This window comes from Callithrix jacchus, chromosome 3, assembly GCF_049354715.1.
Source record: "Callithrix jacchus isolate 240 chromosome 3, calJac240_pri, whole genome shotgun sequence".
NCBI classification, from domain to species: Eukaryota; Metazoa; Chordata; class Mammalia; order Primates; family Cebidae; genus Callithrix; species Callithrix jacchus.
The window spans coordinates 154827595-154850806 of record NC_133504.1 but is presented as its reverse complement, the minus strand read 5'-3'; the positions used below and the strand labels follow the sequence as shown (position 1 = coordinate 154850806).

Sequence of the window (23212 nt, the reverse complement as noted above, 5' to 3'; positions counted from 1 at the left end):
GCCTGTTAGGCTGCTGATGTAGGAAGGGAAAAATATCTTTTCCTTCCACCCTTTTAAATTCAGAGCTGAAGCCTCTATAAAAAAAAGATTAACCAGAGAAAAACATAGTGATTTTATTTAAATAAGTTCTACATCACACAAGGGCCATCACTGGAAATGAAGATCAGAGGAAACAGTTAAACCTGAGTGTTTTTAGTGGTAGATTTGAGGAAGAATGGAGAGAGACTTGGAGAAATATGATCAGGCAAAAGGAGTATTAGATCTTGTTGAAAAATGTGCCCTTTGAACGAAGAGACCTTCTAAACAGGCTTTGTGTGAGCAACATGTCTGTTTATTCACCTGGGTGCAGGTGAGCAAAGGCCGAAAAGGGCATTAGCAAAGGGCAGTGGGATAGGAGTTGGTTTTATAGGTTTGTGTAGTTTTTTGGGGGAGGCGGGGTTGTTGCAGAGTAAGTTCAGTTATAGTGGTGGGGGTTAGGGGCAAGGAATATACATGACCACAAGTTCAGTTACAATGGCAGGGTTGGGTGAGAGGTACTTACATTATCATAAGAACAGTTAAAATGGCAGGGTTGGGTGTGGGGCTTGTCGGGGAAGCTCGTTGGGCGAACACAGGCAGGGATAGGAGACATTAGCTGAGGCGATCAGGACTTCAGACTTTCAGGCTCCAGGCTTGCATATGGAGACCTGACAGGTCTAAGAGGAATAAACCCCCATTTGTTCAGATTCTCCTCTGCGTCCCTGTGTCTTAGGACAGGGAACGCCTTTCCTCTGTGGCTATAGGAAGAGCAGCACCTCTCACATGAAGGCCCTATGATGTGTCTTAGAGGAAGGTCAGCAAAGATTTTATTACCGCCTTCTGGGGAGAGAGGAGGCAGAGGAAGGTCAGAGTAATCTTTCCACTTAAAATTTGCCATTTTCTCAAATTCCTTCAGCTTAAAAAATTCAGTTTGGCAAGTTGCCATATTTTGGGGTAGCATGTCCTGAACCCCATCACGGATGATCAAATCCGACCCTGCAGTTGACCCTGTAGATCAACTCAGATGAGCAATTTCAACCACAGAAAATTGGCCAGGAGAGTAAGTTCCACTTTAACTCTGGGAAAGCATTTTTATATTTTAATGTTAAAAGCTGCCCTCTTGTCTATACGTGCTTTTAATTGGCATTAATAACTATAATTATTGTTGACATGAATAGTGGCTATAACAAATACAAAAGCCAAAAGAATCAAAGGAAGCGTTTTGCTATTAGATTTAAGTACTTAAGTATTTTATTTAAATTCATTTTATTTCGGTATCTTTGCATTTTTAAAAAACATCCTGGTGCCAAAAGGTGGCAAGATTCATAAACGCAAAAAAACGTATTAACAAACAACTCAGGCCCTCTTAAATAATCTGTAAAATAGAAATAATCCATCTGTATAGGAAAAAATTATCAAATCAGCATCTACAACGTGGGCCAATAAAAGAAAGGGTTTTCATACTTGATCCTGTTTTTGGTTCCTCAAAATTAAAATCTTGGCACCGTTCTGTATAATGACAGATTTTTTAAAAAGAGAGAGAGTAGGAATTCTCTTGCTGTTTCCATGGATTTCATCAGCTTGTTTTCCGTGACTAATAATGGCTTCTTGCAAAAACTCTTGTTCCCCTGATCTCATGGGTCAAATGAATGCTCTTGAGCTAGTTTTCATCAACCAGTAAGCATTCCTCCTGCTTTCCAACTGTGCATCCTCAGCTGGACCCAAACATTTTCCAATCTACTCATTCACAGAATAAAACTATGAGTATTCTTCCAAAGGGCTCAGTCCAAATTGCCCAGGGATAGTCTGAAGATTTAATAAAAATAAGAAAATATTATTGACACAAAAATTTTGTTAAGTGTTACTCGAATTAGAATTGGTAGAAAACAGTTTTAAAACCATTTATTAAAACTATGCCTCATAAGACAATCAACAAGCATCCTCAAGTCTCTGATTCAGGGCTCTTTCTGATTCTGTGTTATGCCATTGCACCCCCCCCAAACCCCCCCCAACCCCGTTATATCTCTAAGAAGACAATGTGCTCTCCTCTAACTGCTACGGTATGTTTGGTGTATTTTCTGTATCTATGAAATGAAAGTGTAAGTGTTTATGCAAGTTTCCTTCAATTATAACATTCCATGTCTCTAGCACAGAGACATAGAAATTGGGATTTATTCATTCATTTAACAAACCCTGACTGAACATCTAAATGCTAGGCATCCTGCCCTCTGGAGGCGGAGTGTCCCTATTGTGCTCCCCTAGTCCCTCCCATGTGAATTCCTCTATCACGTTACTTGACAGTCTTTATTGAAATGAGGGACTCTCTAATCTGATTCCTCCGCTGACTACATTGCTGTTTTTGCCAACGAGTAGAATTCTCTACATACAGTAGGTGCTCAAAAATCATCTGGTGAATGAACAAAGAGGAACTCTTCAGATGCAAAGATAAGCATCCCAGAATGAAGGACGAGAATGAGAGGTCTCATGTATAATAATGTTCAGCAGTATTTTTCAAGCATAGTAATGTTCAGTAATATTTCATTGACACAATCATATGACTACACTATCTGCTACACAGGAATTTCTGAGCCACAGCAGACCCCAGTTGCACTAAGACCCAAGCACTAAGTCGTGCCTCTCTTTAATCCTGAACACAGACAGATCCTTGGCACTTAGTTTCAGTTTGGCATATTGAGCCATCTACCCTGGATTCCTTTGGCTCCCTCTCCCCATCTGCCCTCCACTTGTTTCCACTCTGCTTGGTGCTGTGGAAAACCAACTTACATAACTGCCTCCACTGGGCTCCAGTGGCCCCTGGCTCTGGTTGGGTTTGGTCAATGGAGAGTACCAGCACATTAAAGGAAGGGAGAAGAGCAAACGTGGGATTTGTATAAATGTATAATGCATAGTGATTAGTGATCAAGTCAGAATATTTAGGGTCTCTGTCACCCAAGTATAATACCCAAGTACAAAAAATTTGAAGATACCAAAATAAAATGAATTATAGTCACCCTACTCTCCTTTCAGACAGTCCATTTATTCCTTCTACCTAACTGTACGTTTGTAGCCTTTAATCCATTTCCCTTCATCCTCTCCTCACAACTTACCTTTCCCAGCCTCTGTTCTCTACCTTTCCACTCTACCTTCCTGTGATCATTTGTTTTAGCTCTCACCTACAAGTGGAGAATATGTGATATTTGTCTTTTTATCCGTGGCTTACTTCACCTGAAATAATGGCCTCCAGTCCCAATCATGTTGCTGCATATGGCATGATTTCATTTTTTACAGCAAATATTTCATTGTGTATATGTGCCATGTTTGTTTATCCATTCACCTGTTGATGGGCACTTAGGTCGATTTCATATCTTTGCTATTGTGAATAGTACTGCAATAAATATGTGAGTAGAGGCATCGCTTTGCTATATTGATTCGTTTTCTTTTTCTTTTTTTTTTAAAGACAGGGTCTCACTTTGCCTTGCAAGCTACTTCGAAGTGGCATGAATACAGCTCACTGCAGCCTCAACTTCCCAGGCTCAAGCAATCCTCCTGCCTCAGCCTCCTGAGTAGCTGGGATTTCAGGTACATGTCACCACTCCTGGCTAATTTTTGTATTTTTTGTAGAGACAGGGTTTCACCATGTTGCCCAGGCTGGTCTTGAACCCCTGAGCTCAAGCAATCTGCCTGCCTCAGCCTCCCAAAGTGCTGGGATTCCAGTTGTGAGCCCCCACACCCTGATGTAGTTTCTTTTCCTTTGGGTAGATACCCAGTAGTGGGATTGTTAAATGGAACAGTAGTTCTATTTTTCATTTTTCGAGAAATCTCCAGACTGTCTTCTGTAGTGGCTATGCTAGTTTACATTCCTACCAACACTGTATAAGAGTTCCCAAAATTGGGATCATTATTTTCTCTTTTCAGGGTGAGCCCAGGCTATAGTGTCCCTTGACCAAATGTCACAGCTCCTATCAGACAGCCCTCCTCACACATTCTGTGTGTGTGTGTGCGTGTCTGTGTGTGTGTATGCGTGTCTGTGTCTGTGTGTGTGTCTGTGTCTGTGTGTGTGTGCATGTCTGTGTCTGTGTGTGTGTGCATGTCTGTGTCTGTGTGTGTGTGTACGTGTCTGTGCACACGCACACATGTGCATGTCTGCCTCTCTCTCTGTTTTTGTCTCTCTTGGTTTCTTTCTCCTTTAATCTTAAAGACAGTAGCAGGCCCCCCCAATCCCTAGTCTCGGAGTTCTGCATTCTTTCTTTTTGATTTTCCCATACCCTGACTTAATATGCCCTTCATCGCTGGGCACGGTGGTTCGTGCCTGTAATCCCAGTACTTTGGGAGGCCGAGGCAGGCGGATCACCTGAGGTTAGGAGTTGAAGACCAGCCTGACCAGTATGGAAAAACCCCGTCTCTACTAAAAATACAAAAATTAGCCAGGCGTGGTGGCACATGCCTGCAATCTCAGCTACTTGGGAGGCTGGGGCAGGAGAATCATTTGAACCCAGGAGGTGGAGGTTGCGGTGGGCCAAGATCGTGCCACTGTACTCCAGCCTGGACAAGAGCAAAACTCCTTCTCAAAACAAAAACACAAAAAATGCCCTTCATTAAACTCTTCTCAAATTATTCAATTTGAGTACAATATCAGTTTCCTAATAGGACCTTGACTGATAACCACCCATGTATTCTGAAGAGTAAATGATATGACCAATTACCACAAAGCACAACAAGGGGGGTGCTAGTTTCCCTCCCCTTCCCTGTTATAATTTTTATACCCCCTACAATGGCTATTCCTAGTGCCTTTAACATCACTGCTACTTAAAAAATATTTGATGGGCCGGGTTCAGTGGCTCACGCCTGTAATCCCAGCCCTTTGGGAGTCCGAGGCGGGTGGATCACGAGGTCAAGAAATCAAGACCATCCTGATCAACATGGTGAAACCCCGTTCTACTAAAAATACAAAAAATTTGCTGGGCATGGTGGCCCGTGCCTGTAATCCCAGCTACTCAGGAGGCTGAGGCAGGAGAATTGCCTGAACCCAGGAGGCGGAGGTTGCGGTGAGCCGAGATCGCGCCATTGCACTCCAGCCTGGGTAACAAGTGAAACTCCGTCTCAGAAAAAAAAGGGGGGATTTGATGAATGAATTAAAAACATTTCAACACTTTTGACCATACTTTTAGACTTAAATACATCGAAATCAATGTGCATTAATTTAGATTATCAGTTGTTACATTTAGATAAGTTTTTATTTCAATAATTGGGGAGTAGGCAGTTTGCCTTACACATCTCATTCTCTATTTTCTCATAGTCTGATTAAATTATGACTCAACTTCAGGAAAAACAGGGCCAAGGGATAAGCTAACATCTCAGGAGCAGTTTAAAAGACTAAGAGATTAGTTTAACAGACTAAGACATCCATCTACTGATCCTTCCTGGATGCTGGAGAAAATAGTGATTTTATTTCATGTCATCTAATTCATATGAACTAACTTTGCAAATTCATCACTTTCTACCTCCTGCCAGACAGAAATGGAGTTGGGGATAGGCTGTGCCTCCTCGAATCTATCTGTTTTTATAATGAATAAAGTCGATAAAGCCAAATCATCACTCACCGTGTATATTGATCTTTGTGATGCACTGTGAAAGTAACTTCTAGTTCCGGTATTGGGGGAAGCACTTCCTGGATCTGATTCAAGGGTAGCCTCTGCGTGGTCTCTGCTATTTAAGAAGGAGAACTGTTTTAGTCTATATTTAGTAAATAGCAAAAAAAGACAAGCTTATTCAAATGCAGTAAATGTAGTAAGAAAACCAGGCTCTACATCTAGAAAGGATTTTGGCACTTTCCACGCTCACTAAATTTCCTGCCTACCTCTCTAACACCTTCATCCATTTCTCTCAACTTCTCACCCCATGTCCTAGGCACAAAGACCTGAGGCATATTTAAGGAAGTTAATGCAGAGAACAAATTTAAAGTCCAGTGTCTCATAATCATCTTCTTTGAGAGAAAAAAAATAAAAAGTTCTGTGTCAAGTAGCAAGCAAAGAATCTTCGTTTGGAAACTGACTGCGAACATTTTATTCTATCACATTTTGTTGAAATATGTCCCTAAGGAGAATATTAATGATGTCTTTGATCTCAGGGACAATTTTACCAAGAAGCAAAGTTACAAATTAGATTAATTCTAATCTGTCTTTCTGCTCATGACTGTGTGACTTTATAAAATTCTTCTAATATTATCCATAGCCGACTTCGAGGTGGAACATGAAACTTTATTTCCTACATTATGGCATCTCTTTCATTCTCCTGAGATCCATGGTCTTGTTTTTCTAGCTTTTATATTGAGAATTAAGTTTTTGTTTCATAGACATCTCTACTTTTGATATGAAGCCCTGAACGCAGGTGACAATGAGGTGACCTGCAATTGAAAGAGAAGTTTGGATGGTTGCTTCTTAAGAAGAGAAACCAGAAAGGGGGATTTAAGTGTATTCAAGAAAATGATGATTCTTGTCCATGAAGATGATCAAATACTGGTACAGAAATACTGTAGAACCTTCTCTGGGAATTTATTTATTTATTTAAGACAGAATCTCACTCTGTCGCCCAGCTTGGAGTATAATGGCACAATCTTGGCTCACTACAACCTCCGCCTCCTGGGTTCAAGTGGTTCTCCTGCCTTGGCCTCCTGAGTAGCTGGGACTACAGGCAATGCACCACTGCACCCAGCTAATTTTTTTTGTATTTTTAGTAGAGACAGGTTTTACCATATTGGCCAGGCTGGTCTCAAACTCCTGACCTCAGGTGATCCACCTGCCTTGGCCTCCCAAAGTGTTGTGTTTACAGGCATGAGCCACCATGCTTGGCCATGAAGGACATATTAAGCAGAAAAGCACAGCAGAAAAGAAATAAGACACATCACACCCAAGTCAAGAAAGTACCATCCACGTCAGTCATAAGCCATTGTTCCAGGATCAAGCCCTACCAAATTAAAGCTAAGAAAAGTTTAGTCTATCTATCTTTTCTTTTTCTTTTCTTCCCCTAACTAACTACTCCCCATCTTATTATTAATGTAATTAGATCTAACTCACCTCAAGTTATTACTTTTGATGCCTGTTAGTTTTGCCTTGTAGAGATTTACATAACGGAAGACAGCTTACTACTTCAGAAAAATATCTCTGTCCCTCTTAGACTTCCTCAGACTAAGAAGACATATTAAGTTCCTATAAAGATACTAGTAATACAAGGAATCGTAGCTGTATTAATTCATAAGAATCAGACTCTTTTCCCTCTAAAACAGTATCTCTGTGTTCTGCTTAGTCTAATGTCCTATAGAACACTAAAAGTTTCAGACAGACTGCTTCCAAGATTCTTTGTAGGCTTTATAACCATATATCCATTTCCCCAAAGAATTACTCCTTCTAGTTGTCAATATAACATTATAATCCTATACAGCCTCCTATTGTTATTGCAACATCTAAAAACTCTTCCCCTTTATTAAGTCCTGTTTACCTAGGGCAAACCATAGCAATTAAGACAAAGTATCAAGATGTAAATGCCTGACTAGAATAAATATTCCATCCACACTGTAAATAAAAGCAATTGTTACACGTGTGCACACAGGAAGCCAGAAACCCAAATTGTCCCCTTTCCACTCAGGTATTCCCCTAATCAACAAAACAAAGACTGCATTGTAGCTCTTTTCAAAATCCTGCAGCCTAAGATAATCATAGTGCCAAACTCTCTCTCTACTATTTCCTGTAAGTCAGCACCCGAAGCCCATCCAGCCTCCATCTTTTAAGACCAGTTTTACCTCGTGTCTCCAAAGACAAGAGGAAAATTTAGCATTCCTTAAAGACTTAACAAGATGCAGTGAAGTCAGGCACTTCGAAGAGCTGACCCATCAGTCTGCCCTTATTCATCCCCCAGCAGATGTACAGTAGTTTTGTAGAGAACCTTTACTACACACTCTGCCCAATAATTAGAGCAGTACTTGTGCTCTAGTTCAATTAGCTATTCGTTTTAGCCTAGCATTTCATCAACCAGAAAAAAAAACAACAACAGCTCTTACTAAAGCCTCCCTTAACTTTCCTCCATCTTATCCAGAGAAGCTTTTTCTTTTCTTTTCTTTTCTTTGAGAGGGAGTCTTGCTCTGTCGCCCAGGCTGGAGTGCAGTGGCGCAATCTCAGCTCTCTGCAACCTCCACCTCCCAGGTTCAAGTGATTCTCTACCTCAGCCTCCCAAGTAGCTGGGATTACAAGTGCCTGCCACCATGCCCAGATAATTTTTGTATTTTTAGTAGAGATGGGGTTTCACCATCTTGGCCAGACTGGTCTTGAACTCCTGACCTCATGATCCACCCACCTCAGCCTTCCAAAGTGCTGGGATTACAGGTGGGAGCCACTGAACCTGCCCCAGAGAAGATTTTTCTTTTAAAGACTCAGGCAGAACAACTAAGCCAAGACATAAAAGTTTGAAGAAAAAAACTATGAAGTCAAAAGGAGGAAATTGTAGAAAGTAAAAAGTTGCTCTTCAGCGTTTCCCTTCCTGTTAAAGAATAATAATAAATGTTAGAAATAATAGTATCTTTTAAAGGCATTCTTCAAGTCTTCTTGCTTTTTGCTAGTAACTGTTCGTTAAGCCCTATCCTATGTAACTGTTAGATATAAAAGAATAAGTGCATTCTATGTCCTTGTACTTTAACCAAGATATTTATGTTGTTATTTTTCTGAGTCCTTTCACAAGCAACTTCCTTCCCCTTCCTTATATAGACTGCCTCTTTTCCTTTTACTCTCCATTGCCTTTACCTATTGAGAAAAGTTTTAAGTTGTTAGCCAGTCAAGTTTAGTTTAGATTGTAAAGTCCAGCTCCCACCAATGGGGATCAGACACAGCAGTAAAGACCCAAAATAAATAATAAATATGCCTGCGTTTCCTTCGTTCATTGTACTCTTGTAGCAAATGGCTGATAAGAAGTACCCTTTCTGCAGCAAGTAAAATTGCCTTGCAAGAAAACTTTTTGTCTGAATGCTAATTTTTCCTTGCAGTACCTACAAACAAGCATTCTGTCTCTAATAGTGATTGACAGACCCTTGGTCTGAAAATCAACAGAGGTAGTTATTTAAAATGCATGTTGCAGATCTATTGAATTAAGAATCTCTTCATAGAGGCCTAGAAGCCTGAATTTTTATAGACATCCAAGTTGATTCTGATGCACATTAAAACTTCAGAATGAACTTACCATGCAAATAATTGCTCAGATGATCTTACATAAAGCATCTTATAATCCACAGTTTGAGATTTGAGATTATTCTTTTGTCGTTGTTGTTGTTTGTTTTGTTTTATTTTTGAGACAGAGTCTCGCTCTGTTGCCCAGGCTGGAGTGCAGTGGCACCATCTCAGCTCACTGCAGCGTACACCTCCCAGGTTCAAGCAATTCTCCCACCTCAGCTTCCTGAGCAGCCGGGACAACAGGTGTGCACCACCATACCTGGCTAATTTTTGTATTTTTAGTAGAGACGGGGTTTCACCATGTTGGTTTCACCATGTTAGACTGGTCTCAAACTCCTGGCCTCAAGTGATCTGCCCAACTCAGCCTCCCAAAATGCTAGGATTACAGACTTGGGGCACTGTACCCAGCTGAGATCATTCTTTATAAAGGTTAAGATATTGCTCACACCTGTAATCCCAGCACTTTGGGAGGCCAAGATGGGTGGATAATCTGAGGTCAGAAGTTCAAGATCAACCTGGCCAGCATGGTGAAACCCCGTCTCTACTAAAAATACAAAAGTTAGGTGTGATGGTGGGCACCTGTACTCTCAGCTACTTGGAGGCTGAGGCAAGAGAACTGCCCGAACCAGGAGGCACAGCCTGGGCAACAACAGTGAGACTCCATCTCAAAAAAAAATACATATATAAAAAATTATGTATATGTATATCATAAGAGCCTATTCATGAAACTAAATAATTATCCAAGGAAATTAACAGAGTTCTTTTGGTTGAAAAGCCAAACTACTGATCATTTGCTTATTCATTTGGTTTGCTGATGTTTATAGCACAAAATATAACTGTAATTTACAACAGAATGAGATTGCCTGTCAAAATGATGGCTAGTCTAAAGTAATTCTCTAGTGAGGTATTATCTTCAATTTCTTTCAGTATCCAAAGTCACGTAACTTATATGGCAATAGCAAAACTTTTAAAAATTGATTGAAAGGCAAAAAGATAGGATATATGACATTTTAATGATTTCTTCAGAATAGCTAAAATGGGGTGGAAATTTTTTCTAGTTCTACATAGGAAATACAATTTCTTTCAAATATTATTAATTCACCAACACTAGTTAAGGCAGTAGGAATAGTTAGAAATATTTTAGAGCTTCACAGCAGTCTTTTCATGAATTTGTCAAATCTCTGAAACAAACATTTCTATGACTTCTTTTCAGAAACATCAAAGAGCCTTAAAAAAATTTTTTTTTTAAATCCCACTCTGAATTTTGACCTGGCTGAATCTAGTGAACAAAATGGATTTTCAGCAGTAGAAACTTTGATTAAAAATAAAACTCCATGCCTTATGCTCTCGAATAAAGCCCCAATCACACTATCCATGACCATGCCCAGGCGGCCCTTGGATGCTTCTTCTTTTCCTTCTTTTAAAAAAAGATTTCTATTGCTTTTCAAAGATGCTTTATATCCATGATGTCTGGTATCTAACCTCAGCTCATCTTTCCCAAGTAGCTTTTGATTCCCACTGAGTAACAGAAACTTGCAAGGTGTTTTTCTTACTCTGGTCCTGAATGATTTTCATGTCATAGACAAGGTCCATCTCCCACCACGAAGGCACGTCTAAAACTTTCTCATTCTAGCCAGCCTCTCTTGGATGCTAAGGGAATTTGCTTCATCAATTTTTTTATACTCTTATCTCCAAAACTACTTGCTCAGCTACATTTTACATGGTTATTAAATTGGAAAGTAAAAAGGAACTTTTAAAAAATACCAAGAAGGAGTAAGTAGGGTTAGGTGGCGACACAGTATATGTCCCTCTGTGCCCTCCACTTCCCAAATAGAGAACTTATCCAACTCTGTTGTAATTACTCATTTGTCTGCCTCCTTGAGCACAAAGATTGTATTTTGAGCACTGATTTATTCCCCAGAACCTACTTTAGAGAATGACACATAATAGGTCCTCAACAAATATGTGCTGAGTGATCAAAAGAATATCATTTAACACCTCTTGCCTCATTGTTCTAAGTAACAGGGCATGGGTTCAGTCAGCTCAAGGAGCAATTCTAGAGGGTCACCCAGGAATTTGCGGGTAAGAAAAATAAAATGGTCCTCTGATTTTAATCTATAAAATCAGCACACGATCAGCACACAAACACACAAATTCATCTTCAAAAAAATTATTCCCAATCCAAAGCTTGTTAAATGTAAAAACCATTATGTAAAATGAGCTTGTCAGGCTACCCCTAAAATGGGAAGAAAGGTCTCAAGCTGTCTGCCAAAGGAATGCATTTTTTTTTTCTTTTGAGATAGGGTCTTGCTCTGTCATCTAGGGTGAAGTGCACTGGCACAATCACATCTCTTTGCAGGCTCAAGGGATCCTCCCACCTCAGGCTTCCGAAGTGTTGGATTACAGGTGTGAGCTACTGCACCTGCTCTGGCAAAGGAATGCATTTTAAGACCTAACCAACAACTCTTTCCTGTGATTTGACTTCCCTCATGGATCTGTCTTGAAAGGGAAAATACACATTTGCTGTCAGAAGCGTTTGGTCTGTATTTCTCTCAACTGTATCATTGTCTGTAGGTTAATGCACTGGCCATGAGGTTTTATAAACATGTTGGTGTGAACCACATTATACAATGGATCCGTCTTGTGTGCTGCCATTGCAGGAGGCTAAGTCCCCAGGCCTAAAGGGAAGCACTGGACCAGAGAGATTCACTGACATGAGGCACCTGTGCAGCCTTGTGGGCAGCAGTGGCCAAGCAGCCAATCCTGGCAGGGCCCTGGCCTTGCCTCACACATTCCATTCAAAGTTTTGGCAGTAGGGACTGACACCTGCACAACCAAGATCACTTCCCTGTGGCTTTGACAAAGCTAGTGTGGCTGCCATGAGGCTAAAAAAGGTAGGGATAAAATGAGATGAGAGCAGTGAATTTTGATAGAAAGCACTGCCAAGCACAAAAAAAATATTTTCACCAGCATCTTTTTAAGTCCTCCCAGGGGGCATGGACAGAATTTAGTAGGAGCCATATATATGTTCAGCAGGGGAGGCCTATGGGTCGCTGACCTTGGAAATGATGCCCCTAGCTCCTTCTTTCCTCCGTCACACTTTGAGAGATGCAGCCATCGTGACTCTTCATGGAAACTATGGCAATAACTGTCTAAACTGTTATCCACAAAGTACTTGAGTTTCCTCACAAGAGCTTCTCCAAAAATGAAGGAATTCAGGTTAATCTTCATAGATTACTTAGGTAAAGACAGCTGTGAAATTTTTCTGATGGTTTAGTGATTCTTATTCAGTTCTGTGATCTGGCTTCAAAAAACCCTACAGTCTTGATTATGTCTCCTTATTACCATAGAAATGCAGAACTTCAATATTGCTATACATCACTCTGACCTTCTCATCACATAAAAACATTGGCAGTTTTCTGTAAGCCCAAGATAGCTAGTAGCCTTTTAGGGCTAAAAGAACCAATTATGGCCGCTTAAAATAGATTTCCATTATTCAAGGCGCCAACTTCCTCCCATGTTCAAAGCTCCATCTGTTATTAACAATGATCCTAAAACTAGTCATCTGCTCCAAGTCTAGTCAATGTGAAAATCAAATGAAGATGGAAAATAAATGACTGCAAAATTTTCCAGAATTAACTAAAAAGAAAAAAAAAATCCTGAACTGACAGCTGCCAATATTCTGAGCCACTGATTCAGTTTCTGGTTAATTCACACTGCAGGTATCAGATAAAACTGATTAAGTGTTTAACCATTTTCTTTTTATTATTTTGGATAGGCATACGAAAGTTATAAGTTGGGGGGGAAAGTATTTGAAAGGCTTTTGTAAGACAGCAGCAGCCATTCTTTCAACACAGTCAACGTAGAGTCGTATTTATTTGGCAAATATTTACTGGGTACGCTCCAACGATGTGCCCATATAGATGCAACATGCTATGAGCTGGGGACGCAGTGATGCATATTATCAGATAGTGTCCTTGACCTCAAGGAGCCAACTGGCTCAATGGAGAAACACTTATCAAATAATAGAGCAAAACACAATAGCACTAAAATGTAAAATAGCAACAGTGATTGTTGCTACAAAGAAAGATGTATGCTGTTCTGAGGGTGCGTAGTAAGGAGAATCGACCTAGTCTGAGAGGTCTGAAACAACTTTGTTAGTAGGCCAAGATCAGAAGGGAAAGATTGGAGTGAACAAGACAATGTAGGGTGGGAGGGAAGGAGGTTTATAGTGTGTGGCAGGAGAGGCGGATGGTTCAGGCAGGGACAATCTATATGAAGATGGAGGAGACGTTTATGTGCACGTTTTACCATCAATTCTTTCAGACCTGACATAAATGGCTGTCACCTAAAGGCATTCAATGAATGACTAGGATAAATCATCCTACTCTGCCTATAGATTGTTCACATTTGTCACATTTGTGAATTTCTTCCTGCAAAGAGAATCATCCTCTTCACTTGGATTCATTCTGTAACCAAGCAGATGGCTGTAACCTTTCCTGTTTTATGAACTCAAATCTGTATTTTAAGAGTCATAAACAACATAGTTAAGCAAGTAAAAATTAAATTTTCATGTTATCTTGCTTGGTTGCAGGACATCTGGCACCAGTAATTTATCTTCTCATCTGCAGGAAGTTGAAACCTGCTTAGTCTTTATTATACTGGCCATAAACATGTTGCAAATTATTTTACACTGCCATTAGTTTTATTTTGGTGTAATATAAATTACTGGGTCATCCACTTCTTTTTCACATTTAGCAATTCTCTTTCACAGTAAAACTCCGTTTTCTTGTGCTTCATGTTCCCTTAGAACCCACCCACACTAATTGCAAGAAAATTTCAGCCAATGCTGCAATGAGGATGACTCACATTGTCATACACAAGCTTTTACGACCTTATACAGAGAAAATGTTTTATCTTGATTTCCAGTGTTAAATGTAAAAAAGCAGGAAGACTTCTGACCTGTGGCTTGAACCCCAAGTCCCCCAGTTCACTATTGTGGAGTTCTTTTGAAGTCAAATGAAATGATGTGCATGAAAGTACAGAACATATGGAAGGTGCTTAATGAGATATTAGTTTCCATTCTCTTATGTCAATCTCCTTAACTATGTCAGAAGCTCTATAAAGGCATGGACTGTGCCTATGGTATGTGCCATTATATCAGCAATGCTTAGTATAATGGCTGGCCCATAGTTAGTGTTCAATAAATATTGGTTGAATACTTAATGCTTATAATGGTTAATATTGAGTGTCAACTTGACGGGATTGAAGGATGCAAAGTATAGTTCCTGGGTGTGTCTGTGAAGGTGTAGCCAAAGGAGATTAACATTTGAGTCAGTGGATTGGGAAAGGCAGACTCACCCTCAATCTGGGTGGGCACAATCTAATCAGCTGCCAATAAGGCCAGAATAAAAGCGGCAGAAGAACGTGGAAAGACTAGGCTGGCTAAGTCTTCTGGCCTCCATCGTTTTCTGTGCTGGATGCTTCCTGCCCTTGAATGTCAGACTCCCAACATTCTTCAGCTTTGGGACTCAGACTGGCTCTGATCCTAGAAACCTGATGTGTCGATATTTATTTGACAGTCCAGCATGTGGACATGTCACGGGTGATGACTAAGTATGCAGAAAGTGAGAAGGGCAGATATCCCCTCTCCCTGCTTTCTGACATCCAGAGTACCACCGTATGGCCTCCCCTCCTACTCCTCCTTGGAGCTTGCAATCCTCGGGAGAGATGCAAAGCCTCAAGATAGCCATGGGGTAGCCCAAGCAGTTCAGACAGTGATGACACCAGCAGGGGCATTCTCACCAGACCATTCCTGACATGCAACTTGGGCTGTATTTTTGGTTTCCTGCCCACCCCGGCTCCCTTAATCCCTGTTTATTTTCCGAGCTCAGATTCCCGAGCCTGCCTGTTGTTTCTATGGGACACCTACTGGTTTTCCAACAAATGTCCTCTCTACCATCAAGTCAAGTGGGCTTCTAACATTTGCAACCAACGATTCAGATTCGAGTCCGCTTCTCCTGCCCCTGGCTTTGGTTTCCCAGCACAGTAAACTCATTAAGCACTGTTTCTAGGGGTACGTTTTAAAGTTACTTTTTTTTTTGGAGACAGGGTCTTGCTCTGTTACCCGGTCTAGAGTGCAGTGGAGTGACCTCATTTCACGGCAGCCTCAACTTCCCAGGCTTAAGCCATCCTCCCACCTCAACCTCCTGAATAGCAGGGACTGTAAGTACATGCCACAGTGCTTGGTTAATTTTGTTTATTTTTTGTAGAGATGGAATTAATATGCTTCCTAGACTAGTCTTGAACTCCTGGACTCAAGTGATCCTCCTGCCTTGGCCTCCTAAAGTGCTGGGATTACAGGTGTGGGCCACCACACTCAGCCTAGAGTTACTTTTGCATAGTTTTCAAAATCTCTTCTTTAAGACAGTCAATTTTGTTTTGTTTTGTTTTTGAGACAGAATCTCACTCTGTCACCCAGGCTGGAGTACAGTGGCAGGATCTCGGCTCACTGACTACAACCTCTATCTTCCAGGTTCAAGCAATTCTCTCCTGCCTCAGCCTCCCGAGTAGCTGGGATGACAGGTGCCCACCACCAAGCCTGGCTATTTTTCGTATTTTTTAGTAGAGATGGGGTTTTACCACTTTGGCCATGCTGGTCTCATACTCCTGACCTCGTGATCTGCCTGCCTCGGCCTCCCAAAGTGCTGGGATTACAGGCGTGAACCACCACACCCAGCCAACAGTCAATGTTTTTTATAATTCTTTGATATCCTTAGCGCTTCTACAAAGTGTGTCATGCCTTCCTTAATAAAGTGAATTTTTTTTTGAGACAGAGTTTCGCTTTTGTCCCCCAGACTGGAATGCAGTGGTGTGATCTTGGCTCACTGCAACCTCTGCCTCCGGGTTTAAGTGATTCTCCTGTCTCAGCCTCCCAAGCAGCTGGGATTACAGGGGCAGGCCGCCACACCCGGCTAATTTTTTGTATTGTTAGTAGAGACAGGGTTTCACCATGTTGGTCAGGCTGGTCTAGAACTGACCTCAGGTGGTCTGCCCGCCTCAGCCTCCCAAAGTGCTGAGATTACAGGCATGAGCCACCAGGCCCAGCCAATAAAGTAGAATTCTATGCCCTCTAATTTCTCTGTCACTTTATTTGTTGTCATATTTCTTAGTCCCTAAGATTCATTTCTTGCTCATCTGCTCTTTTTACTCTATGCTCATTTCCCTTTAGGGTTTGTGAGACTTCATAAGCTTTTCTATTGCCAGATATTATGCTAGCAACAACCATCCACAGGTAAATAAGACAGAGATCACCTGCGTGAAGATAATAGCTAAACAAATAAGATGGAAAGTAGATTAATGCCCAGCCAGGAAACATAAGCTCTCACGCTTCTTGAAGCAAGGAGGAAAATATGACGGACATATAAAGGAAGGGGACTGGACTCGGTGTGACATCTCCTTCTACAGCAGCAGGATGCATTGATTCCATCAGTGTTCACTGTGCCCTAGAATGTGCCAGGCACAATGTGGTGCCCGCATCCCGGTAATCTCTCCTTATTTCTCTCTTGCAGGATGAATAAACTTCTTTTGGAGGTACGAGCCCTTCTACCTGTGTGTGTGTGTATAACAATAACTCACTTTTTAATGCATGAACAAGTGGAGAGACATCCTGGAATGTGTGGCTAGAGTCGACAACAAGCTGCTTCTGCTGGATGTGACACAGTCACCGCTGCTTTGAACTACGTTTTTTTTTTTCCTATCCGTGTTACTGCATCTCCAGAGAACCATGCCGACACATTTCTCCCGTACATTCTCACTGCTGCCTGTAATCCATCACTACAAAGAGAGGCCTTAAAAACGGCACTCAAGGGAGACATGATTTCCTTTCCATTTCTCTCTCAGAAAAGCAACTTATAATAGGGAAGGAAAAGACTGCATTTAGGTTAAAGGAATATAAATAAGAAAGATTCTGCCTCTCTCCTTCTTCAAGATGCTAAGCCTCAAAAGGGTTCTTGGTTTTAAAAACGGCCATCACCCCTTGGCCTGCACTAAACATTAATAGTATATACCTGGTCATAAAGCCAGAGGATTTTTAGTGGGAGCTATTAAAGGGAAAAGATGGCTAAGTCAGGTTTCTTTGGTGGATGAAAGTCACAGGCTCATAAATACAACTTTGTGAGGTTAGTCTTGTGGTTAGCTAGTACTTAAAATTTGTGATTCCCTTGAATATAGGGCTTCACAGGGGAACTATGGACTTTTCCGCAGACAAGAATGCAGTGCTGTAAATTATGACTTGAAAACAGAAACGACCAGAATTCCTAAGGTGACCAAAAGCCCAACAGAACTGTATTAAAACATTCCTCATCGTTGGACACATATACTAAGGGGAGAAAACAGGGAAAAGCACCATTTTCTCCTTTTAAAAATTAATTTTGCCAACACTGTGGCTTTTAACTTATTAATAAAACAAAACTTTCATTCACTAGACAAAATTTCCATCAACTTACCCCACATTTAACTGGGGTCAAATGATTATTTCGCTAATGCTTATTATCAGTCATAGCTTAATAATGTTACTGCTATGGCTGGGTAGAAAGTTTAAATTTTTTAAATATTTAAGCTCCTTAGGTGCTCTCAAGCTAGGGTTCTGCTTATCTGCCAATTTAAAGAGCTAACAAAAGCTCCCAGTGAACACAGGGTTGCAAGGTCCCCACTGAAATGCAGTGCGAATTTCTATGCAGCTGTAGCCTGGGGGACTGAAGGTTTGGCCAGTGTCCTCCCACATTTTTTTTAGGTTTCTGTCTTTTTTTTTTATTTTACTTTAGGTTCTCGGGTACACGTGCAGGTCATGCAGGGTTGTTGCATAGGTGCATACATAACCAGGTGGTATGCTGCCTCTATTCCCCCTTTGACTATATCCAGCATTTCTCCCCATGTTATCCCTCCCCACCCCTCACTGTCCCTCCCCTAGCCCCCCCACCAACTACACTTCCTTTTTAAAGTACCAAGGCGCCTGCTCACTGGCTGTCTACAAGGAGCTTTGGTAACAGCACTCATAATTCTGTGGTTTTCATGATCAAGGATATTATGTCTCTCTGCTGAAGAAAAGGTCTTTGTCCATGTCACATTCTCCCTCTTTCTCTTTCTAACGTGATTTGACAGCTTGAATCCAAAAGGAGGCTTCACAATTAGAAGAAAAAGACTGAACCACAGCATCTGTGCTAACAGCCCCCTTCACTGCTCTAATTAGAATTCCCTTATTCCATTTCTGTTTCTCAGGAGAGGACAGGGGGCTTTTCGATGGAGGCTGTTAGAAGTTATCTTTACACAACACCACCCTGTGCTAACTGAAGGCTCCAGTGAAAGCCATGCCCATTCTGCAATTACTTCTTGCAATTCTAGGGAATAATGGTGTCTTGTCGCATTTAAAAATAAATCTAAGGCTTATCCCTATGGCTTTCTCTCCTCTGCCTGCTCACATGAATTTCTTCTTGCCAATTAGGCAAACTTTCCATTATTTAAGGAGGTAGTTGAGATTGCTACTGTTCCCTGATAATAAGACATATTAAACTGGATTTCATTTGCTTACAGCTCCGTTATTCCAGATACAAGGCTAATTTACATAAACTCAGATCTCAGATTTGAGTTTATTCTGCAGTGAAACCATGCAGCTTTGGAATTTCCTGAGTGCTGTTCTGTTTACAGGCCACAGAACTTACCTGAAATAACCTGCACATTCAGGGCTCTCGGTTTCTCAGAATCACTTCCTCTTAAGAGAACAGATGTAGGTTTGTCTTGATGACCTATTTCCAGAAAAGATATTAAGTATTTAGTAATAAACAAGCACACTGTTAACATATATTCCCCATGTTGGTTCAAAGGATTACCAGAAAGAATGGAGCTGTTCACAACAGGGCCTGGAATAATGAAACTGACCTAACAGTCCCAAAAAGAGTTTTTTGGATAAACATAGAAATTGACCCTTCTGGTCTTAAAGCTTGAACCTTACATTTGTTTTATCTGAGTTCCTCTCAAAAAACAGTATCAAAGAATTGAAACTCACCAGATCTCCATATCCAGACAAAGAGATGCCAGACCCTTCATTCTCCATGATTATTTTCTTACCCCTCCCTAGTTCCTGTTTTCTTACTCATTGTTACATTTCTTCTCTGCTATATAAACCCCCAGTTTTAGTTGGTCAGGGAGATGGATATGAGACTGAGCTCCCAGCTCCTCACCTGTAGCGCCCAATTAAATCCTTCTTCCTTGGCAACACTCATCCTCTCAGTGATTGGCTTTCTGTGCAGTGAGCATCAGGACCTAGACTAAACCCCTGGTGTTACATCTAGTATTGCAGTGCTTGTATTATTTGCCAAGGCTCTCACCTTCTTTCCCAGGCAAGGCTGTGTTAGCCATTTCAGTAGGCAGAACAAGAGTTTGCCTCTAGGTTTCAGTAAAGTTGCAATTAATTCTTTTGACTAAGTATTTGTTGCAGATATTTCTGCAACATGATCCTGGGAGTTTTCCTTATAAAGTTATTTTCAATTAACAAATACAGGTTCTTTCCGAAACCAGTTGCTTCTATGCTACCATAAATGCCATTATGCCATCTCTTCTCATGAAAAGCACCAGCTCTTATACACAGAAAAGTATATCATTTATCTTATTATATACATGGACATGATGTGAAGAACATTTAGTGTATATTTAATATTCAGTAACATTTAATGTCCTAAGTGGTGTGACATTTTTTATTACTTTGTATGCTTGGATTTGCAAGCCTCAAAATTACTAAGTCTGTCATTTGGGCAGATATTTGTAAGAATTTAATTTGACTCCCCACTACTGGTCTCCATCTAGACATTTTTCCTAGCTCACGTCTATCTCTCTTTGCTCATAGCTTTTCATAATGAAAAATGGGTCAAGAGACTCAGAACTATGCACTATTTATAAATAATACACATTTACTTTAAATAATAGAATTTTCAAAGCTAAATACCCCTACATCTTAGTTCTGACATTTTGCTAGCTATGCAGCTTTAGATAAAACACTGAACCTCTCTGAGTCTCAGGGCTTTTTTACCTATAAAATAAAAATAGCACATATTCTGTTTACATAGTTTAAGAATCTAGTGAACATGCTCTGAAAACGGTTATTCTACAAATAAATAGTATTGATTATGTTATTAACCACTGGGCAGTGAAACTGCTCTCAAAAACATCTGCAACAAATGCTTAGTCAAAGGAATTAATTGCAACTTTACTGAAACCTAGAGGCACCTGTTCTGCCTACTGAAATGGCTAACACTGCCTTGCCTGATAAAAATGATGAGAGCCTTGGGAAATGATACAACCTCGCAATACTACTGTCCTTTAATGAAAACTAATTATGCACTAGACGCTGTAGTCAACTTTGTGAGTAATCTCTGTTTCCCTACCTCCCCCCTGTGTGGTAGTGGTGATTATCCTTGTTTTACAGAGGAGGTAAGGATATACATAATTTAAATAACTGGCTTAATGTCACATCACTAGTAAGCGGTAGTACTAGGACTCTAACATAAATTCATTTGTTTTCAGTGCCTACTCTCATAGTGATACATTTTGCACTGTCTTTAAGAGACTAGCTACTCATACTAGGAACTGTCCATTGAGCCTGATAGTCATACATTTTATGAATGGGTACATGCCAGTAGAATTAGTATTTGCCTGAGTACTCACCAGTAGCACCATATCAGTAATTTACAATCAATGTCCACCCTGATAGGTGAGCACCTAGGTCGTATGAGTTATTAAATATTTTTAACATCATTCCTGCTGTCCTGATTCCTAATTTCTAATTTCTTTTAGCTCTGCCCTACCAAAAATTTGATAACCCCCATGCTTACTAAAGATTGACTCTGCCTCACACTCGTCACCTAGAGCCACTCTGCTCAAGATCTGCAACTTCGAAATTCTTGTTTTTGAGATGGAGTCTCACTCTTTTGCCTAGGCTGGAGTGCAGTGGCACAATCTTGGCTCACTGCAACCTCCACCTCCCAGGTTCCAGCAATTCTCGTGCCTCAGCCTCCCAAGTAGCTGAGAGTATAGGCACACACCACCACACCCCACTAATTTTGTATTTTTAGTAGAGATGGGGTTTCACCATGTTGGCCAGGCAGGTCTCGAACTCCTGACCTCAGGTGATCTGTCTGCCTTGACCTTCCAAAGTGCTGGGATTACAGACATGAGCCACCCCTCCTGGCCTAAAATTCTTTATCCCCTCTTCCTGTTCTTTTCTCTCCTGCCCTCACTTTCACTATGCGCTGCTCAATGTCCAGCCCATCAGCTTCTTCCTATTCACCCAATCTTTCTTCCTCTTCTACTCACTTGTCCGAGTAGAAGAAAAATGAATGAAGCTCCTTGCATGCTGGAACTGTGTCTTATTCCTTGGATTACCTAGAATTGCCACTTACACACAGTAGGTGCACAATAAATGCTAAATTGAACTAAAAATAGAAGAGATTAGGAGTTTCTTGGTACTACGTGGATTATACTCACTCTGCCACTTCTGCACTCTTCTGTGACCTTCAAGTATTTTGCAGATAATGAGGACAATCAAAAATATAAAAACTAATAGAACTAAAACATACCAAGTGATCTGCATGGAACAAGTGATACCTGCAAAGAAAACAAATACTGTAAAAACCCAATAAAATTATTCAACAGATAAAAGGCAATGTGGCAGCTTGGCTGAGTTCTACAACATATTCTGCCCTGAACTGAAAGCTGAAATTGTGACCACACTGTTACAGGGTCACTAGCTCTCCTGAATTCTTTCTTGATATATTAAATCCAGGTATTAAATGGGAGAATTTGAGCAGGTAGCTTCCAGGTATCCATTTAGTTCCAAAATTCTAGGATTCATTTCACTTACAGGTTATGCTGCTATTAGTTTCACTATCATCGCTGTAACTAGGGTAAGAGTGCAACGCGGCAGTCCCAGCATCAGAGCCATTTAGAATTCGTAACTTTGAATTCTTTGTTGAAAGGTGCAGGGAGTACAAAGAGGATGGGGAAGAGAATGGCAGGTAAAGTCAAAGGACTGGTCTGAGGCATGCAAGTGTCCAGGACAATGAATAATCAGATCCTCTTTCCACGGAGTAGTAGGTGGTAAGTACAGTGGTTTACGGGCCAATGGTCAGATCAAGTGCATGCGTTAATTAAACATAGCTGCCCCGGCCTAAATTTTATAAGGATACAGGTATAAACTCATTCATTCAGATGACAATGAGGCAACATGGGAAGGACGGTCACCACGTAGCAATAGCTTAGCATGGTCTCCTGTGGTCTCACAATGACACACTGGCCAGCAGAACCAGGAATCAGTGACTTACACAAGGGTGGTCTCATCATAGCCAACACACAACTGTCTACTGACTTTCTAAGACACGCTGTGTATGCTCTTCTTTGTATACAAAACACAGCTAGTACTTATTCACCTTAACAGAATGGATACCATGTTTATACTCTCGGATGACTGCCTTTGTGGGGTTCATAACCTAGGTGTCCCCTTCACAGGAACCCAGTTGTACACTAAATACACATTCAACATTCATTTAGAGAGGCGGCTAAGTAGAGAAAGGGCGGAGGTGGATTGGGACGGCAGCGCTCAGCCTCCCCAAGATTATTCCATGCTACTCAGCCGCCAGCCTTGCATTTATCATGCAGCAAAATAAAAATACAAAAATTAAGCAGGTGTGGAGGTACACACCTATAGTCCCCGCTACTCAGGAGGCTGAGGTGGGAGGATCACCCAAGCTTGGGAAGTCAAGGCTGCAGTGAGCTGTGATCGTGCCACTGCACTCCAGCCTGGGCGACAGATCCTGTCTCAACCACCGCCACCACCACCACCACCACCACAACAAATGTATTCTGGGGCAGAAGGTCTTTCTGGATCGTGGCCCATAAATGCCTCTTCTTTCTTGGATTACAGGTAGGCCCCA

General features: G+C 41.0%; 1 protein-coding gene across 1 annotated transcript in view; it reads right to left on the bottom strand.

Annotated features, from left to right (window-relative positions):
- Positions 1-1287: 1287 nt before the first annotated feature.
- TMEM156 (transmembrane protein 156) overlaps positions 1288-23212 on the bottom strand; it is a 57312-nt gene continuing 35387 nt past the window's right edge. The window contains exons 4-7 of the mRNA XM_035293883.3: positions 21768-21887; positions 18950-19033; positions 5619-5724; positions 1288-1824 (exon numbers count right to left, since the gene is read on the bottom strand). Of these exons, the coding sequence (XP_035149774.2) occupies positions 1800-1824; positions 5619-5724; positions 18950-19033; positions 21768-21887 (335 nt within the window). The 3' untranslated portion in view covers positions 1288-1799. The remainder of the gene's footprint in view (positions 1825-5618; positions 5725-18949; positions 19034-21767; positions 21888-23212) is intronic.